The sequence below is a fragment of the Perca fluviatilis genome, chromosome 8, assembly GCF_010015445.1.
Source record: "Perca fluviatilis chromosome 8, GENO_Pfluv_1.0, whole genome shotgun sequence".
Classification (NCBI taxonomy): Eukaryota; Metazoa; Chordata; class Actinopteri; order Perciformes; family Percidae; genus Perca; species Perca fluviatilis.
This window is the reverse complement of record NC_053119.1, coordinates 6,222,056-6,242,577: the sequence shown is the minus strand read 5'-3', so window position 1 is coordinate 6,242,577 and position 20,522 is coordinate 6,222,056. Positions and strand designations below refer to the sequence as shown.

The 20,522-nt window shown below is 42.5% G+C and overlaps 1 protein-coding gene across 5 annotated transcripts in view; it reads left to right on the top strand.

The window, feature by feature from the left end:
• The first annotated feature begins 368 nt into the window (after nucleotides 1-368).
• The window catches only part of cadps2 (Ca++-dependent secretion activator 2), a 268,325-nt gene continuing 248,171 nt past the window's right edge, over nucleotides 369-20,522 (top strand). For 2 of the 5 annotated variants that reach the window (XM_039809759.1, XM_039809758.1), the window contains exon 1: nucleotides 369-1,098. In XM_039809759.1, coding sequence (XP_039665693.1) covers nucleotides 751-1,098 — 348 coding nt within the window. In that variant the 5' untranslated portion in view covers nucleotides 369-750. The remainder of the gene's footprint in view (nucleotides 1,099-20,522) is intronic. The other 3 variants (XM_039809762.1, XM_039809760.1, XM_039809761.1) reach the window with 2 other exon arrangements.

The following is a 20,522-nucleotide window of genomic DNA, read 5'->3' as shown; positions in this document are numbered from 1 at the left end:
AGATAGTGAGGAGATGTTTTTTACAGTGTGTTCAGGGGACAGGCAGCTAGCAGATAGTGAGGAGATGTTTGCTGTATGTGACAAAAAAATGTTGTACCCCAAAAACGCGTCACATCACTCAGAGCACCTTTAAAATATGCTCCACATTGACGAACTACAACATTAAAATGCTGAGTATTTTCTAGACCACTTTTAGGCTACTTATAAGTAAAGGCTCTGAGCTCTTTTTCCACCACTGGTTGTCTTTAACATAAAAATATAAAGAAGACTCGGAAGTGTTAAGTGACAGTTTTGTGGTTCAGGAAACACCGACAGAGTGAGACCTCTTCCTCGTGCTCATCGTGTTCTTCTATCTGTGGCGCAGCTACAGGTTGCTCACCTGTGTGCGCTGCTGGAGAGCGCTCACTCGCTGTGCGCGCGAGCTCCGTGCAGCAGACAGAGCGTCGGGGGCGCGCTGCCATTCCAGCACTCATCCCCGGTGCGACGGAAAGAAGCATGCGGCGACAATCTCCGTATATTAACCGTTAATAGACTACTCCTCCCACATCTGGAAAAAACTTGTTTCTTTCGGGTCGGGGCTCCAAACGCTCAACGACCGCAGCAGGGAAGGACCGTGGGTTGGCAAAGTGCAGCCGTTAACGCCACGTCGACTAAAACAAACAAACTAAAAAAAGCTCACAACAGTTGTTTATCTCTTTTCTTTTGAATCTTTCCTGTCTGAACCGGAGTTCTTTTTAACGCCGTGATACCATGCTGGACCCGTCCTCCAGCGAAGACACCGGCGGGGAGTCCGACCCAGAAGTTGTCCAGGAGGCTCCCAGGAAAGCGGCTGCTACCTCGGCGGGGAAACGTGGGAACAACAGCCGGGCGGGCGGCCAGCGGCGACAGTCCCCTGCACCTGGAGGTGCACCCGGCAAAGGTGCTAAAGACAGCGACGCTACAGTCGAGGAGGAAGAGGAGAGGAAAGAGCGAGAGCGGATCCAGAGGGAGGAACAGGAGAGGAAAATTAAACTGCAAATTTATGTGTTCGTCCTGCGGTGCATAGCCTACCCGTTCAACGCCAAGCAGCCCACCGACATGGCCCGGCGGCAGCAGAAGGTGAGTCTTTTGCCCAAACAACATGCACCTGTTGTCCGGTATGAAGGGACCTAGCTAGCTTAACTTCCATTAAAGATGTATCGATTTAAAGCTTGCTCTCTTACCTGACAAAATATGTTGAACAAACAGCACAACTTTGGATCTCTGTGAAAGCCCAAGTAGCTACTGATTCATTCGGCATGATTTTGATTCACCACGAATGACTTTTTTTATTTATTTATTTTTTAAGCAGAATTGTTTCTATTCTCTTCTCTTCTCCTGTTGCTTCCACATTGCGGCCGTACAGAGCACTGCTCGGAGGGCGACAGTCACCATTGTGATCCAACTGTTACATTTGAAATATCTCTTAAACTACCGCTAGATATTGCACGAAAAGAATGCCGAATTCAGCATCCATTTGACTTATTTAATGTTATGTGTTTCAGTCGGTTGTGCTGTGTGTATCCGCTTGGTTCGCCTCATGTCGACTTTAAATTTTAATAATTCCGAAAGGAATCTGATATAGTGGTACAGACATTCGGGGAGAACCGACAATATGTTTATTTTTTTTATTTTTTATTTTTTTATTTTTTTGGAGCGTTTTGTTAGCACATGTATGCTCTTTGCAGTTTTTTTTTAATTGCCTTAAAAATAACAGCATGTCAAGGAACCAACCACCCTGTTACATCATTATTAACTCATTCAAACCAGGTTATCCATGTATGCAGCTCACGTCAAATCGAAAATTGGGGTAAAATACCATGACAAAAATTATTTCAATACATTTTGTACTTACCATAAGCTCAGTACAACCTGTGTTTGTTCCAAGAGCCTTCACAAACAAAACCAGTGCTCTTCTTAAACTGCTTTGCAACATTAAACTGCTTTCCTGGGGGTCAATATAAGAGTACTGATCATGACTGCACTCCACATGAAGGTAGATCAGTTTTTAATAACCTTTTTTAGACCTGGATATTTGTTCAGTATCCCCCCATGTGTTGGATTGCAGGATGCATTGAAGCAGCCATCCTCGGCTGCACCACGTTCAAGGACCATTCAGCTGATTTGCTTGAATAGCTCTCCCCGGGTTTGTCCACATTACGTTCAGACAAATGCATTTCTGCTGTGCTGGAGGGCAGCCTAGACCTGCGAGCTCTCACTTATAAAACAAAGCAGGGAAGCCAGTTCCGACTGAAGAACCCCCATGTTCTCCTTTCCCGCTGGGAAGCTTATTATTGAGCGTCTCGTGGCGTTTGATTTCAATATGCAGACGAGGCTTTTTCACTCAGCGCATTTGTGTGCGTGAGTGATGAATATGTTCCGACAGAAGGCAGACGTGGGAGTTTATTTGTGCCTAAGTGTAAGTTCAGAATATTAAAACCCGTGTCACGTTAATGAGACAGAAACTTGAGATCCAGCAGGAGAAATTATCCTCCTTTTGGAGTATTTAATTTCACTCCAACCGATGCTGGAAGTCCTGCTTCTTGCCGCGCTGGTTGATAAATAAACGGAGTGTGAATTAATTTAAAGACCGGAGAATGTGGCTTAGATCTCTCGTCTTGCGGAGGAAGTAGAGTTTCTCATGTGGCAGTAGTCCCTGGTGGGAGGCGGCAGTCTGCGTGTCTGTGTGTGGTGAGTTGCCAGTTTGAATCCCTTGACTCTTTGATCCCTTGAAGACCCAGCAGACTGCTCTGGATCACTGTGGGATGGAGGAATCAATATAACAGGAGAACGGTTCATTGGCAGGAGTGGATCGCTCTCCAGAGGAACCAAGTGAAAGCCCGATTAACAGAAAGCAGATCCGAGAAGTTTTCATTGCATTTCCACTAGAGCCCGACTGATAAAAGATTTTTAAGGCAGATATCGATACAAATATTTGTGATTTAAAAATCATATGCATGCATGCATGCATGCATGCATACATACACTCGACTGTTGTAGAAAGAAGTGGCTGATCTTTAATGCAATATCAATATTGCCCTTTATCAGCAGCCATTCATCCAATGTCCCAAAGGCACATTCTGTTTACTTATCTGATATCATTTTAAAAGGCTAACTGAGAAAACATTGGAGAACCCTTTTGAAATTATGTAAGCACATAATGTAATCTGAAAACCGCTGCCCTGGTTAAAAACACAATGCAGCTGATCTCAGCTGGTATATAATGTGTGTGGAATGGACATTTTTAAGTGACCCACAAACTTTTGACCGGTAGTGTGTTAATTGCAAACCATTTTGCCATCTCTTTTCCATTAGTCTATGTCCACGAACTCCTGAACTTCCGAACTTCGCGAAATTCTGCCGGAGGCATGTCTTTTCGCCGATGTCCGTTACCTTCTGCTTTCTTTGTGTTGGCATTCTGAACTCCGGTGGATTTGTGAGGACTATGGTTAACTGCTCCTCAGATCTCTGCAGGGGAAATCCAGACAGCTAGCTACACTACCTGTCCAATCTGAGTTTTCTGTTGCACGACTAAAACAACTTTTGAACGTACCCATGTTCCACCAAAACAAGTTCCTTCCTGAGGCTATTTTGCAGCGGCACTTAGCGCCGCCCAAGACGATTGTGATTGGTTTAAAGAAAGACCAATAAACCAGAGCACATTTTTCTCCCATCCCGGAAAGCTGCGTGGACTAGCCAGACCCTCCCCCGCAGTGCTGTGGAGGAAGGTCTGGCAAAGCTGACAAAGATGACAATGACAACCACGGTTGCAAAAAACGTTACCTAAGATTTATTCCGTATTAGGGATGTCCTGATAATTTTTTTTTTTGGGGGGCCCTGATCCTGAAGAGACTACAGTGGAACACAGATGTATTGATTTGAACCTCAGTTGAATTGTTTTGCAAGTGATTTTATAGACATTGGACAAATTGGGATCTAATATCGGAAAACCATTCCTATATTACCAAGATATTATTAAGAAATGTGTCACAACATGAACTGCTATAATCAGTTTGTTTTTCCATGTGCCAGGAATGCTTGTAGATAATGTAGATTTGTGTTCAGCTAAGCTGCAGCACGAGTTTGTCGCCTGCAGCTCTTCATCTAACAGCTCACTGTATCGGCTTCCTCTTATTGACCTTATGCGACCCCGCCTCTTCCTTTTGTTTGTTCCACTTCTGGTTTTCCCCCTCTTATCTTCCGGGTTACTATTACCGGCTGTTGTAAAAAGTTGTGGAATCTGATCTGTTCACAGAGCTTGCTTTACATTTCTCAAAGGTTAGAGAGCCAGTGTACGTAGTGTCAATGAATTCCCCATCGTTGTTGCAGGAGTTACGCTGTAACCGCTTAATGCAGAGCTAAAGATGAAGCCTAAGTGTCCGTACAATGCCTTTTATTGTCATTGCATGTTTACATACGAAAAAATCTTCCTGTCTCTCATAAAAGAAAAAGCTGTTAAAGGTGCCCTGCCACACGTATTTCATTACTTTATGGTAATGTCTGACGTTCTACCATGGACTCTGTAACATTTTTTGTGGAAAAAATGCCTTGGTTACCTTGTTTCAAGCCATTCTAGCGTGGTATAGAAAGCCTGCAGGAAGACTCAGCTCGATTTCTGCCAGTTCTCATTAATATTCAACAAGCTAAGCTGTTTGAATCTGATTGGCTAACAGCTAGCCAATGAGAGCCTGGCTGTCAGAATCCTTTACCCAGCACAACTGGGGGAGCTCATGAATAGTAATGAGCTCAGGCAACATGATGTCAGACTGACCAGCTTTTGTGATTGGTCTGATTTCTCTGCTTATTTCTTTTCAGTGGCTAGAGCTGACAGAGGAGGTAGCAGTTCATTTTCACATTCACCACACAACACAAACACATATGGACCCAACCTATTTAAAAAAATGCAAGTAAAAACTGTTTTGTATAGCAGGGAACATTTTTAATTATTAAAATTTTTTTCTTCAATGTTTATCCGAGGTGTAGTCAGAAGAGATGTGTTTTTAGCCTTCAGCGGAAGATGCGTAGGCTTTCGGCCATCCTGATGTCGATGGGGAGCTCGTTCCACCATTTAGGAGCCAGGACAACGAACAGTCGGGATTTCGTCGAGTGATTAGTTGTCCCTCGCTGTGAGGGGGCAGCAAGCAGTTTGGCTGATGCAGAGCGGAGTGGGTGGGTTGGGGTATATGGTTTGACCATGAACGAATCAGCCCCAGCTTACATCCAGGAGGATGTAAGCTGGGGCTGATCCATTCTTGGCCCTGTATGTAAGTACTAGTGTCTTGATGCGGGCAGCAACTGGTAACCAGTGAAGGGAGCGGTGTAGTGTCGAGTCTGCTGCGTTCTGAATGAGCTGCAGGGGTCGGACGGCACATGCAGGCGGGCCAATCAGGACGGAGTTGCAGTAGTCAAGACGTGAGATGACTAGAGCCTGAACCAGAACCTGAGCCGCCTTCTGCGTTAGAAGGGGACGTTCCCATTCACACAGTCACATACTCTCGCACATTAATGTGTAACGTGTGCAGGACTTTAGTGTGGAGCGGTGCTAGAAATGATTGTTTTTAATAAAACCGTGGTCATCTTGTCTGTGCACATTGCCCTTGACCCTAACATGATATTCCTGCTCCTGAATCTGAAATGCCAAAAATGTAAATGTACTGATTTTGCTTTACTACAGGCAAAAAGGACTATAGCTCCCATCTGGAAGAAAATGGAGGCACCTACAATCGGTGCTTGGATCAAGAATATGGCTCAGTGTATGTCCATGGAGAGATTAACTTTTGACCAAGACATAGGAGAGCTTCTACAGAGGGAAGGTGCGGTACAGGATACCATTAAGTGATAGAAGATTAATAATAACACAGGAAATTGTTCGTCGTCTGTTTCCTGCTGGCCGCCGGGCCTCTGGAGGGGGAGTTAATGATGCAAGCCGGTGCTTAGCGCACAAACCCAGCCTTCAGCGGCTTCACTGTGGGCCTCCGTGACGCTCACACCTCAGGGTTCCACCTCCTGGAAAAACACATTAATGATGACAGGGGTTGGGTTTTTTTTATGTGGGGGGGAAAAAAAAATCTGTGCCCTTTTATCTGTATTCATGTATGCCGAAAGAAATGGCAGAAAAAACAAATCTGCTGCCACGGTTTTTGACTTTTTTTGTGAGGTCTTCTTGATGCCACACCGTGAGTCCTATTTATTAATCCTTCCTTTACTCAAAGTGAGGAACCACATGCCCTCTGTAGGTGAAGACATTTCTTTCACTTTGAAATAACTAACTGCCATTGAACGATCGTCAAAATAATCTTGCCTCCAAAGTCGATTTAGTATCTGATCTATAGCTTTCAATTAAAAACTGAGGAAAGTTTAAGCACACGTTCAAGAGGATGTTAAGATGCTTAGAATATACACTACTGGTCAAAAGTTTGGGGTCACTTAGAAATTTCCATTCCATTCCATTACATACAGAACACCAGCTGAGATCAGTTGCATTGTGTTTTTAATCAGGGCAGCAGTTTTCAGATTATATTATGTGCTTACATAATTGCAAAAAGGGTTCTCCAATGTTTTCTCAGTTAGCCTTTTAAAATGATATCAGATTAGTAAACAGAATGGGCCTTTGGGACATTGGATGAATGGTTGCTGATAATGGGCAAGGGAGATATTGCATTAAAGATCAGCCACTTCTTTCTACAACAGTCGAGAACCCTTTTGCAATTATGTAAGCACATAATGTAATATGAAAACTGCTGCCCTGGTTAGCTGGTATTCTGTCTGGAATGGAAATGTCGAAGTGACCCCAAACTTTTGACCACTAGTGTACTTTGTACAATTCCATGACAACCAGGCAAACTGCATCTGATTATGAAGATTATGTGATATAAATCGAAAAGCTTAAACATCGACTGAATAGAGCTTTCCGAGATCATGAACATCTCAAGGCTCTTCAAGATAATTTTTTCATAAATTAACTGAAGGCCTATTGAGATTTCTTTTTATTTATTTACTTCAATTTCATCAAGTTAATTTGTAGTTGAAGGCTAGGATTAAAATGCTAAAAACGATTGACAGCCCTATTTTATTCATTACTTTACCCTTTTAGTCATATATACATTTTGTATTATTTTTGCTGACCTACAGGATGTCTGAGGTGGTGTAATGTATTGACATCAGTTTGCTCTGTAGAGCTCCCACGGATATGAATCTGACAGACGGTAAAACCCCGACGGCTCTGGAGGAAGTTTTGCAGCGAAACTGAAGCGGAGAAACCAGCCGTGCAACATCCAGTTTTTCCTTGTTTACACAGGTTGGATGTGGGACTGAAGAAGCTTTTGCGGCTTCCTTTCAGCTTGTTATTTAAAGGAGCTTGGGGTTTGTCTGCGTTTCCTAAAGCACACTCTTTCAAGTATTAAAAGACAAACTCTTTTGTCTCACTTGTTTTGCGCTCAGTTTATCTGTCTGAGGTTGTTGAACGTATTTTGAGTTGTGAGAGATCAAGTGATAAAGGGTGTATAAGTACACAATACTCTGTTTTCTGTCTCTTAGGGCTTTTGATTTGTGTTTTTGTGTCTGGTTTTGACGAATTCTTCCAGGAGCAGATTGAACATGTTTTGAATCAGACGAGAGGAAGGAAACCGCCCATGTTTCACCCGAGGCCGTCAAAGCTAAAACAAAGGATGTTTATTTCCCAGAGAGCACGGTGACTCAGGTTAATTCTTAATTCTAATAAATTATTTACATTTTGAGTTGAATAAGCAGCTGATCAGGCTCTCCCTTTCGAGCAACAAATCTGACCTGATCTGTGCAGTACTTTGACTAAACCATATGGCAAAAATAAGTCAAGAATAGTAATCTTGCTTTTCTTTATTTCTTTCTCCATTTAGTTATCAAGTAAAGATCTAGTATCAATCTAGTTAAAACTCCTTTATTAAGGCACAAAATGCAACATGTTGGGAAGGTTGAACCTCTAAATAAGTCCGCCTCAGCACTTTTCTTCCCTCTGTATGGAGACAGGTTGATTTTGAGACGGTTGATTGAGATGTTTACCACCAGGATGTTGAAGCAGAGTTTAGGTTGATGTGTGGCTGGTAGCCGCAGGATGAAGGGTCGTCACGGTTGTTCAAATCCATGATAGGACTTTTGATTTTAAGGTCACGATTCAATAAAATTGTTCGATTTAAACATATTTCAACAGGGACGGCAATACCACAATAAGAGCCACTAGATGGCAGAAGGTGTCTGCTAAAGTTACCCTGTGTCCATAGCTGCATGCTACCAGCCTGTAAGCTAACATTACCCTGTGTCCATAGCTACATGCTACCAGCCTGTAAGCTAACGTTACCCTGTGTCCATAGCTGCATGCTACCAGCCTGTAAGCTAACGTTACCCTGTGTCTTTAGCTGCATGCCACCAGCCGGTAAGCTAACATTACCCTGTGTCCATAGCTGCATGCTACCAGCCTGTAAGCTAATGTTACCCTGTGTCTTTAGCTGCATGCTACCAGCAGGTAAGCTAACATTACCCTGTGTCTTTAGCTGCATGCTACCAGCCGGTAAGCAAACAATACCCTTTGTCCAGCCGGTAAGCTAATATTACTCTGTGTCTTTAGCTGCATGCTACCAGCCGGTAAGCTAACATTACCCTGTGTCTTTAGCTGCATGCTACCAGCGGGTACGCTAACCTTACCCTGTGTCTTTAGCTGCATACTACCAGCGGGTAAGCTACGGTTGTTGTTTTTTTCTTCGGATGTGTGCAAGTAGGCGGGTGGTTTGAGAGAGAAAAAGTACTGGGAATCGCAAATCCTGCTTCTGATTTCAATTGTCGAAATAGAAAGCTCATTTCGATCAATTATTTTATTTTGAATTGGGCAGCAGCCTGACGCAATGAAGGTTTAACTACCTCACTGCCTTTCACATCCACAGCGGAAGGCAACTTTGCTCAGTTACTTCTGAGCTCTTTCTCTGCAGTCCTGCCGAGCTTCCCGCCCGGCTTCTGTTGTTTCTGTCTTCAGAAGTGGATGTGGAGCTGCTGCCGCCTCGGAAACCTGTGGAGCATTGAAGTTTTTTCTCCGCATAATTTTGAGTGAAGGAATGAAAAATGTATGCTGTTAACCGCTGTTGACCTTGTGGGCGCGCATAGCTCAGCAGCTTCTCTGAATTTTTCAATCTGTGCTGCAGCCTTGAGACTTTTCTGATTCAAAATGTATTGAAATGTGTACTCTGGATAAAGTGGTCAGAGTCAAGTAGCCAATAATGGAAATGAGGGAATACTTATGCATTTATTTCTGTATTCATTTGTGCAATACATCTTTGAAATTGGGAGGAAACTCCCACCTGTTTTTTTTTGTGTCTCAAACATTGGAAGCCTCCAGTCTTCCCCCGGTGTTTCTGTTTTTGTCCTGTATCCAAGTGCGCCTGGCAAACCGAGCAGGGAAACCATAACCGCAGAAACTCCCTCCTGATGGAGACCCACGCATCCCTCCCTGCACACGTCTAATCCCCTGGCAGCGGTTTATTACACAAACAAGGAACACCATCTCCTCCTGCTTCTCTGCTATAGGAAGCCACTTCTGCTAATGTGGAGGCTTGTTTTTTTTTTTTTTCTGCTGGTAGTGGGTGCGATTTTTGGCGACAGATTTGCTGGAGGCGACTTCCGTCCTCCTTTGTCATCTCTCCTTCCCCTGTCAGATTCCCTGAGCGAGAGCTCTTCTCAGAGGGTTATGTAACCTCTCCTCCTCTTCCTCTCCCTCTCAGAGAAGTGAAAGGATGTCTCAGCAGGGCTCTAACCAGAGCAGGGGAGCTTCGCGAAGAGCATCGGACAGCGAGTCATCATCGGCCCCGGGGCCAAAGACGGCCCTCACTCAGCTCAAACTCTCTGCAGTCAGCAGTACATTACAGCACAGTACAGTGGCTTTAAAACTGTGTGTTTTATTTTTTTTTCTTCTTACAAGTAGTATTGTAGCACGGTTACAATGTTGATCTGTGTGAAAATATGCAAATAAATTTTAGGGCTGCAGCGGTTATTTTCACGACTACTTAATTAGTTGTTTGGGTCTATAAAATGTCAGTCAATGTGATTTAAAAAAACAAAAATGTCAGTGTTTGCAGCTCCAATCACTTTGTTGAAGACTGCATAACCAACAAACAAGTAGGTTGTTTATCACTTGATCGTCATGCCGATCGTTGATGAGCCATATTGGCCGATATCGATTTATTAGGCAATAAACAACAATATCGTGATAGGAGACTAGATATTGTCTTAGATTTTGGATATCGTAATAAATAAGTAGTATAATTAGTGTTGTCTTTTCCTGGTTTTTTTTAAAGGCTGCATTACAGTAAAGTGATTGCATTTTCTGAACTCACCAGACTTTTGTAGCTGTTCTATTATTTACACTTAGTCATATCTGCATTACTGATGATTATTTATCAAAAATCTCATTGTGTAAATATTTTGTGAAAGCACCAATAGTCAACACTACAATATAGTTGCGGTGTCGATATCGAGGTGTTTGGTAAAAAATATCGTGATATTTGATTTTCTCCATATCGCCCAGCTCTATAGCCTACTAGTTCCCCCCCATCCCCACCGCCGCGAAATCAGATTTTATTTTAACGATTCTGATTCCAATTCCGATTCTTCCTTTCGATTCCGGTTCTTATCGATTCTCGATTCCGATTCTTTGAGTGGTGGAGTTGAAACGGGTCACGTGCTTATTTCACAAATAAGAGGAAGGTTTTATTTTGATTCAAAGGTGGGTTGCAGTTTGACGGGGCTTTCAATGTAAAATAAAGCCACGCTAGAGCGCCGCTTACTGAGCTTCAAGGCTGCAACACAACAAGCGCCTGGCCGCTACGGAAACCAAAACATGCGCATGTTAAATTTGTAACCCATGGTCAGATTTGAAACCAAATCCTCCAAACGATTCCAATAAAGAAACGATTCCGATGGAATCGTAATTTTTGAAACGATTCCAAGTAGGAATCGGCTCTCGATGCCCAAACCTAGTCTCTAGGTTTTGATATAAACGCAGATTTATATAAATGTAATTAAAAAAAATTATCAATTTTCTAATATTGCACCTGTCAGTACAGAACGAAATATTCTGTATCCTATTTTGCCGTCAATACTGCCGACGTTGTCTTTGCTGTAATCAAATCAGTATATATTTATGTTTAACATGGTATTTCATTTTATCAATGGGAAACATCCATGTGTCCAGACAAGGCTAGCAGCAGTAGCACTGCGCCAGACATGTTTCTGGTGTGTAAAGATATAGAAAAATCCACGCAGCCGCCACGCAACAGAAACGCCACGCTCACACCACGCAGCCAGTGTGTAGCCGGCCTTAGGATCCGTTTCTTTTCATTGATTTTGAACAGACAGTAGTGCAAGTGTCAAAGACGGAAACAATCCTACTGCTGGGGACTGAGGGAGCATTTTTCCCACAACTTTGGTAAACTATTTATCCGCATATGTCCAAAAGATTCGGGACGGGACTTGCTCTTGTGATCTGCGTGTGTGAGTGATTTTTTTTTTTATTTATTTATTTTCTTTTTGCTGCTGCACAGGAGAAGAGAACTAATTTAAATTGCAGCACCTTTATCCTCCATGTTGGCTTTCTGAGTCCGAACACAAAGGGGAATTATTTTCAGTTATATATTTATTTATTTATTATATATATATATATATATATATATATATATATATATATATATATATATATATATATATATATATATATATATATATATATATATATATATATATATATATATATATATATATAATTTGTTTTATTTTGCTGCAGATTTTAAGCAGAAATTCACCCTTGAGCACTTACTACTAATGTAATTGATTGTTTATTCAAGTAATTCAAATGTTTTGTCCGACCAACAGTCCAAAACACAAAGATGTTCAGTTTAAAATGATATTCTTGATTATTTGTCTCGGCTCCACAGCTTTAAGAACTTTGAGGGACTTCCTGCTTTCCTCTTGAATGCAGCTACGGTGGTTATTTTAGCAACGGTGGCTATTTAAAACTGTTTGGATGAACAGTGACCAATACATTTTATTCATTTCCGACCAGGACCTTCTCCCAATGCATACACCCACAGGAGTAGGTCCAGAATGCAGAATGTGTTTCCGAATTGAGCACGTACTCGTAATCCTCCTGACTGGAAAACCTCTTGCTCTGAGCGTTGGCCTCTCCTCCTCACCTACACAAGCCTCTCGGCTGAATAAAATAAATTACAACCGAACTGTGGCAGCGTACTGAACCCCAGACTGATGACACATACAGAAACAGTGTTTGAGGATATGAGGGGGAGTTCAGATACAAAAACAACCCGTACAGCTAAATATTTGCACTGAGGGGTTGGACTTATTAGTCATGTAGTCTCTTTTTATAATGTATGTAGATAAGGTTCAGGGTTTCCCACAGAAAATGTGTTAGTTAAGGTTTTGCTGTCAGACCGGGGGGGGCTACATTTAACAATTATTTGTTAAACAATATTAAATTTAGATCATAATATATAATTAATAAATTATATCTATCTATATGGCTATATGCCACATGGTGAGTAAATGTTTACTGATAGCTAATGTTTAACTTAGGCTAATTAATAAGCTAGTAAGTGGCAATTTTTGGCAGCCAGCCTTCCACATGAAAGCCCAATGAAATGTCTCAGTCTCAGTTCACCCGTCCGGGAGGCTCTGACACACTTTGCGTACTCGGTGTCCGCGGACAGCTGTAGGGCTTGTACCAGTTAATGTTCTGTGCATTGTCGGAGACAGTCGGACACATGCAGCAGCTTTTTTTTATTTATTTTTAAAAGCTGCTGTAGGTGAGATTGTGAAGATCCAGGACTTTGCCAACAAATTTGAACATCGACAACTTCTGAGAGAGAAAAAGTACTGGGAATCGCAAATCTTGCTTCTGATTTCGATTGTCGAAATAGAAAGCTCATTTAGATCAATTATTTTATTTTGAATTGGGCAGCAGCCTGACTCAATGAAGGTTTAAATACCTCACTGCCTTTCACATCCACAGCGGAAGGCAACTTTGCTCAGTTACTTCTGAGCTCTTTCTCTGTCAGTCTTCTCCCTCCCCCCTTTCTGCGGCAGCCCAAACCGTCTCCTAAGCCCCTCCCACACAAGGGAGTTTGACACTAGGCATGTCAGAGAACATTTTCAATAACTAAACACCAACACAATGTTAACTTTACTCACCAACAGTAAAACGATGCTAATTAGCAGGCTAGCGTTAGCCATTTCAGCATATCTGACCGACCACTGTGCAAACGTTACTATCCTCCTCACCAACGTAGCTTTGTGGACTTTTGACTACTAATAACCAAGTGAAAGATAAATCATTCATGGTAATTATGTTACCTGTCAAGAAGAAAACCTCGTAAAGTGAAATTTTCATGCCATGGGACCTTTAACGTTAGATGTGAGATGGTCTCAGACTTTAGTCTTTTTAAAGTCTGTTTAAAGTCTTCTAGTGTGTGGTAGGCAGTAAAGCTCAGGGACTTTATGACAGATTGTCTTTAGCTGTAAGATGGTTTCAGAGTCGTTTAGTGTATGGTACTGTAGGCATAAGTGTCCGAGGTAGGGATGCAACGATTATAGATTTTGTTAGTACGATTATAGTCTGAAAAATAATCACAGTTTCACGATTATCACGATTATTATGCATTACTTAATTTCACTGCTAATGTATAAAATGACAACAACACTCTAGATTTGAATGTGTTATTTATTGCTGCCTTTTGAAACACCGTAACAGTTTTAACACAATGTTAACAATAAAGTCGCTAGCAAGCTTACCAACTTGGTTTGAATTCCCCGTTGCAGCTGTCGGGAGGTCAGGGGCCGGCTCTGCTCTGTGTTTTCCTGGTGTTTGCTCACTTCATGTAACGTTAAGAAATTGCAGCAGTTATCGCACCATGGGGACGCCATTGTACATCCCTCTGACAGACAATACTCGCCGTGGTCCGCGATATTGCGAATCCCACTATGGCCACACCAAGACCCGCCCTTCAATGGCATTTATTGGCCAGGCGTCCATGCTTAGGCAAGGTAACGTAAACCCCATTTGTACAGCTCCTATCCCCTGACCAATCGGCTATCCTAATCTTAACCACTCAAGGTCAAATGCCTAACCCCAACCAATCGAGCTGCTTCGTAGGGCGGGTCTTGGTGTGGCCATAGTGGGATTGGTAATTTCGTGACCGGACCGACGTGTGTGCGCAAACGTTTGTTGTCAAGGAGGTTTTAATAAGAACTGCGCACACTGCTACACATAACGTGCAGTCAGTTAACACTCTGTGTAGCCGAGCCTTTACGATTAATTAACCGTGACGTTTTACAGCACAGTTAATGGTGAAATCGGTAAAACCGCTGCATCCCTAGTCAAATTATTAAAATGGTGACCGATTCCACAGATGAAGTTAAATCTTTTGGTGCAAGCTATGAAATGAAATGAAGTGCGTGCGTGTTTTTCTGTTTTTGTTCATACTGAATTATACTCTTGAATGGGCAGAGTTGAATGCGTCTGGTATTTATACTGTATTATAACAAGAGGACACATTGAGTTTATTTAAGAGAATCCTGCTGGCCTGAGGCCTGTGTACAATGTTGACAGATTGAATAGTGATTGAAGGCTTAGCGGATATGTAGACATATGAAGACATCACTTTAAATAATTCTCTACATACGCACTTTATTTATTCAGGGTTGTATTTTTGTTCCTTCAGGCAGCAGGTTTATGTATCCTGTATTTATAGTAAAACATGCATCCTAAAAGTAGACCGCAGTTGAATGAGATGAATAAAGTGCCTCTGAGGGTCTTTCCAAACGGGTCACACAGGGTTAACGCCACGCTGCCTCGAACAGCCGCCGTCACCTTGCAGTCCTCTGGAGGCCGATGATACTTGCGAGTTGCAATAAATAAATGGGTATTGACAGGTTGAGCGGCTCGCATCATGTCCCCGCGTGGCAGCCGGATAAGCCCGCGGCCACGCTCGGTGCTTCTGGTGACTAATGAAGTCCCCCGAGGCGTCTCCGCGCTCGTCAAGACGGCGGCCTGCTCTGTCGTCCTCCCCGCTCGCCCTCCTGGGACTTTTTGTCTCCGCTGCGGCGCCGCCACGCACTTGAGCAGTAAAGTACAAATTAAGATTTTTGAGAGAGGAAAAAGGTCGCAGTTTGTTGAATATCGGCTCTCTCGGGACGACTCGCACAAGTGTCGCGTTTGTCTTTTTGAGTTTGTTGTTCTTTGTTTTGATGCTTCCTTTTGGTTTTCTCATGCCGAGTAATTGAGCTGTTTTTAAAAAAAAAAAAAGAAAAGGGAGAGAAATAACAATCCTAGGCTGTATGTCATGTATTTGTTTTCGCCGTACCACCTACACGACAAACGCATTGTTTCGGCAGCAGCTGTTTTAGAGATCCAGAGGCTGCTTCTCTCGGGAACAACACACACACACACACACACACACACACACACACACACACACACACACACACACACACACACACACACACACACACACACACACACACACACACACAGCTAAACTTGGTCAAGGACTAAAAAGAAAAGACATGGGTGTCTCAAGTCATTCTGGCAGCTGGACAAAGCTCGGCAGCCGTCTGTCTGCTGTAGAGAGGGCTGAACGGTTTCGCAGCCCGTCTCACAAGCCCAACGACTTCATCAACGTGAAATACTGAATCCATACTCCTTTTTGTATTTGCAAATGTAAAATTAACATAACATGCAGACAGAAACCCACTGCTTTTGGTTTGTCTACCAGTTCTATTTCAGAGTGTCATTATACTTCCCAGAGCAGTGGAGCGTGAGCAGTCACTCAGTCACACGTTTGGGCTGTTGTTCATCAGCAGAGTGTGATTTTCCTTATTTATTTATTTTATTTTACAGGGAGCTTCTCTATCATGTTAAGTATAAAAATGGAGCTCCAGCAGTGCTGCAGGTCTTCCTTTTTAATCGATTCTTCACTTTAATCTTCAGTTATCAGCAGCTATCTACCAGCCCCCAAATGAGAACAATTTAACTCCAAATGACGAGTGGTTGTTTTCTTTTTTTTTTTTACTAGATGTAGGTGTAATATTGGTAGAAAATAAATTGGTATTGTAATTCGTCACTTCAGTGTGATGAATTGAGGCCTTATTAAGCGTCAGTGTCAGTCCTCACTGTGTTTCCAGTGTTCCTTTGTATTGTCATTAACTATTAATTGAGCGGAGGTGATGTAAAGGCTCTGCAGATCTGTCTGTGAAATAGAAAATTAAACCTCCTCGTATTTTTGCAATCCCTTTTTCTTTTCATAGCCGAACCCTTCAGACCGAAGTCCCCTCTGATTGAATTTTTCCCTCCAGGCCTCACACTCATCCTGTTTTAAACCTTCCAATTACCTCTCGGTTTGTCAGTCATCAGAATATCTCACGTATATCATTTTCTTGTTGCTTAAGGGAACTTTGTTAATGTCACGGAGCACAGGCCATGGGTCGCAGGTGTTTCCATTTCTAATTCTGTCTCTAGTGTTCAGCTTATTTATGTCTGAAATCATATCCATTCGTCCATGACAGGATGAAGATTATACTTTTGTTTTTTTAAAAGGCAGTTTTTAGCCCCATTTGATCCGGGTTTTAGGGGCAATTTAGCCTTTTTCAGGCTCAAATGTATAAACTATATGTAAGTGCTCATATTATGCTCATTTTCAGGTTCTTAATTGTATTTAGAGGTTGTATCAGAATAAGTTTACATGGTTTCATTTTCAAAAAACACCAATATTTTTGTTGAAATGCACATTGCCGCAGCTCCGCTTTTTACCCTGTGTGTTGAGCTCTCTGTTTTAGCTACAGAATGAGGCATCACACTTCTGTTTCATCTTTGTTGGGAGTCGCACATGCGCAGTAGCTAGGTAAGGACTACTAGCTAGAAGCTAGCGCTAGCGGTTAGCCACCTCGTTCTCAATGGCAAAACACTGCTACAACACACACCAGTTCACCATAATCTACAAAATAAATTGTATGGAACTACTTCCATGTCCCTGTTCTGCAGGTATTCCACGCAAAGTTGGAAGTGTGCCCTCGTTTAGAAGAAGTCTCCCGGCTAATCCAACAGCCAGCTGATGTGGTATTGGTATTAAGTGGTTAGCAAGCACCAAATTTTTCGGCTGATGATGTAGATAGCCCTGCCGATTTTGACCAGCTCACCCGGAGACTGAAGGCAGGATACATTCAGAAACCTGTATCTCACTCAAAACAGCATGGATGTTTTTTTTTTCCAAATTTGTATTCATGTAGAAGCACCAGAGACACAAAATAACATATTTTTTCATAATATGGGCACTTTAAAGTAAAATGACAGAAAAGGTAACTGTTTTTCATTTCAACTCATCGCTCTTATAATTGATGTTGGTCTGAAAAAACAAAACAACTGAAGACTCGGGGATACTGTCGGGGACATTTCACTTTTTTCCAAAATTTTACAGATAAAACAATGACACAGAGAAAATAATCAGCAGATTCATTGATAAAACAAAATAATAAGTCGACTTACAGAAAAAAACAACTTGATTTGCTATGAGTCACCCATAGACTTCCTGATTATCACTCTCTAAATACTCCCATCAGTTTTCAGGTTGATTTGGATTTTCTTCCTTCCAGGTAGTTATTGATTCAGTTAAACTCTAAGAAAATAAACCTGCAGAGGTTTTGAAACTTGCTGCAGAGAAATAATCCGTCGATGTTTAGTAGGACTGGGACCGTTACCGCAATACCGCGGTCACGTGACACCTACCGTGGGTCTGAGCTCGTCACCTTCATCACCGCAAAAAACATTGTGTGGACGCCTGCACGTTGTGTCTAACGACATGGATTAATTGATTCTAAGGTCGGTTACACCCTGCCTGCGTGGTGTGAGCGTGGTGTTTCTGTTGCGTGGCGGCTGCGTGGATTTTCTACGTCTTTACACACCAGAAACATGTCTGACGCGGCGCTGCTGCTGCTAGCCTTGTCTGGACACGTGGATGTTTCCCATTGATAAAATTAAATACCATGTTAAACATAAATATATACCAATTTGATTACAGCAAAGACAACGTCGGCAGTATTGGCGGCAAAATAGGCTACAGAATATTTCGTTCTGTATTGACAGGTGCAATATTGGAAAATCTATTTTCTTTTTTAATTACATTTATATATCTGCATTTATATCAAAACCTAGAGGCTTTCAAACATCAACATGTCATCTATTAATATGTATTTGTGTCTAAACGACATATAAACATCTTTTCCTATTCTAGTTTGCCTGGAAACGCTTCCAACACGCTAGGCGTCGGTCCTATTTCTAGCAGGCATGCGTTTTCGTGTGTAAGCTCTATCCTGATAACAGGGGAGCCGAAATCTAAACGGAGACGCCACGCAGCTGACACGATCGCGCAATGCATCCACACGTGTGTAGCCGGCCTAATGCCATGGATAGGGCTGGGTATCGTTCAAAATCTTTCGATACCGGTTCCTAACGATACCTTTTTCAATACCATATGTTTTAAAATCCATTTCAACATCAACAAAAACACATTAAACACAAAGCTTTTATTTTCCACCTTAATTGTGAATCAAAACAGTTATCAAAATAAAAAAATTCTGGTAAAACTGCTCACTCAGAGTAACATTAATAAAAGTGCCTTGCCTTGCAAGCTCAGCCTGTCAGTCAGTCATCAGGGCAGAGAAACCACCGTTGTGGCTGCTTGTCTAAGAGGAAGTGTAACGTCAACAGCACCGCGACCGCTTTCAGCTCGCCATTAATAGGCTCGTTCGAGATGAGCCAGATCTGCGCAGAATCGATCACCGGCGATCGGCGCCCAATGCATGCCGGTTAGATTTGTGTCCGACTTGATCCCGACTTGCTCTGACGTCATGCACACGTGGGCAACGATAATCTCACCGAGACCAAGGCGCGCGAGTTCTGAGACGCAGGTAGCGCAGTTGCTTTTCACCAACTGCAAGAGCCAGGCGGACGCAGGCGGACCCAGGGCATGCTGAAACGCCGGCCTCTCAGCTGATCAAACAGCTGATTGGTTCAGAATCGACTCAACATGATGACGTTTTATATAAACTTTTTATTGATTTTCAATCGGAGGGATTTTAACTGCTATTTGTCTGATTTAAAGGCTTATTCTGTACAGAACACATGTTGTGTGGCTGATAGTTGTGTTTAAAAGTCAGAGAGACTAAATCTGTTCAGATTACAGATCATCTACAGTCTGTTGTTTATTAAAATCAGCAACAGATCACATGTAGAGAATTTTGACAGCTACTTTGTCATAATAAAAACAACTGGAGACTGTAGGAGCTGATATATGGGTCTGATAACATTTTATTAAATCGGAATCGGACCACCGTGTTTCTGTCACTTCCTGTTCAGCCTGAAGGCTGCTGGAGTCAGGTGGAAAACTGTCCGACTTGAGAGCGGACTTTTGTCACCGCCCCCTGCTGCTGCCGCCTGCTCTCGTCTACTTTACAGGCGAGGCGCAGTTCATCTCGAACGAGCCTATTATCACATCGCAGCAAACGCTGTCTGCGTCAAGTTTTAAAAAATTGTAACCACACTTGAAACCAACCGTGACTCTCTGTGACTTCAACAAGACTGCAGTTTACTCCGTGTGTGTGTGTGTGTGTGTGTGTGCGTGTGTGTGTCGGTCCTCCGCTCAGTGTCAATATGCAGAGAGGACAGATAAGCTTGCGCTTACGCGCTCAGACGCTTTTGGAACCGAAATTTGGCACCGAAAGATAAATCATTTTTCGATACTCGTAGGATTGGAGATTTTTTTCGATACCATAAAAGTATCGACGTTCGGTACCCAGCCCTAGCCATGGATTGTGTCTTACATGGATTCGAGGTTTTCTAAACCAAACTTGTGAAGTCCGTGTACGCTATTCGCCGGCGCTCCCCGAGCTGGCTGTGTACTCCGGTAAGAGAGTCGCTGCAGAAGCACATCCGACCTGTCGCGAGTTGGGGAGCGCCATGTTCCATGACCCATAATAACATTCCATTCGTGTTGACTGTTAGGCCTACTGACAAAAGAGCTTTCTGAACGGTCTGTGGAATGGATCAACGGAGAGGAGAGAAACCATTGTGGTCCTTAATGACAGCAAAACTCAGTAAAGACTCTCAACCTTGAGCTGAAATGGAACTACTGTGCTGCAGTCCTTTTAGACAGTCTATGGCTGCGACATATGTTGTAAGGTTTAAGCCGGTGTTTTTTCTGGGGGTGACTCCATTCACTTCACCGGCAGTATTGACAATAGATAAAGCCACCGTGTCTTCAGAATAGAATAGGTCTTTATTGTCAGTGCATCAATTCATTAAGTTTAAGAAAAAAAAAATATATATATAATGTAAGTCCTAATGTTATTTAAAAAGAATAAATAGAACATATGAGAGACGGTCAAGCTTGTTGTGTTATTGTTCACTTTTAACTCCCTTTACA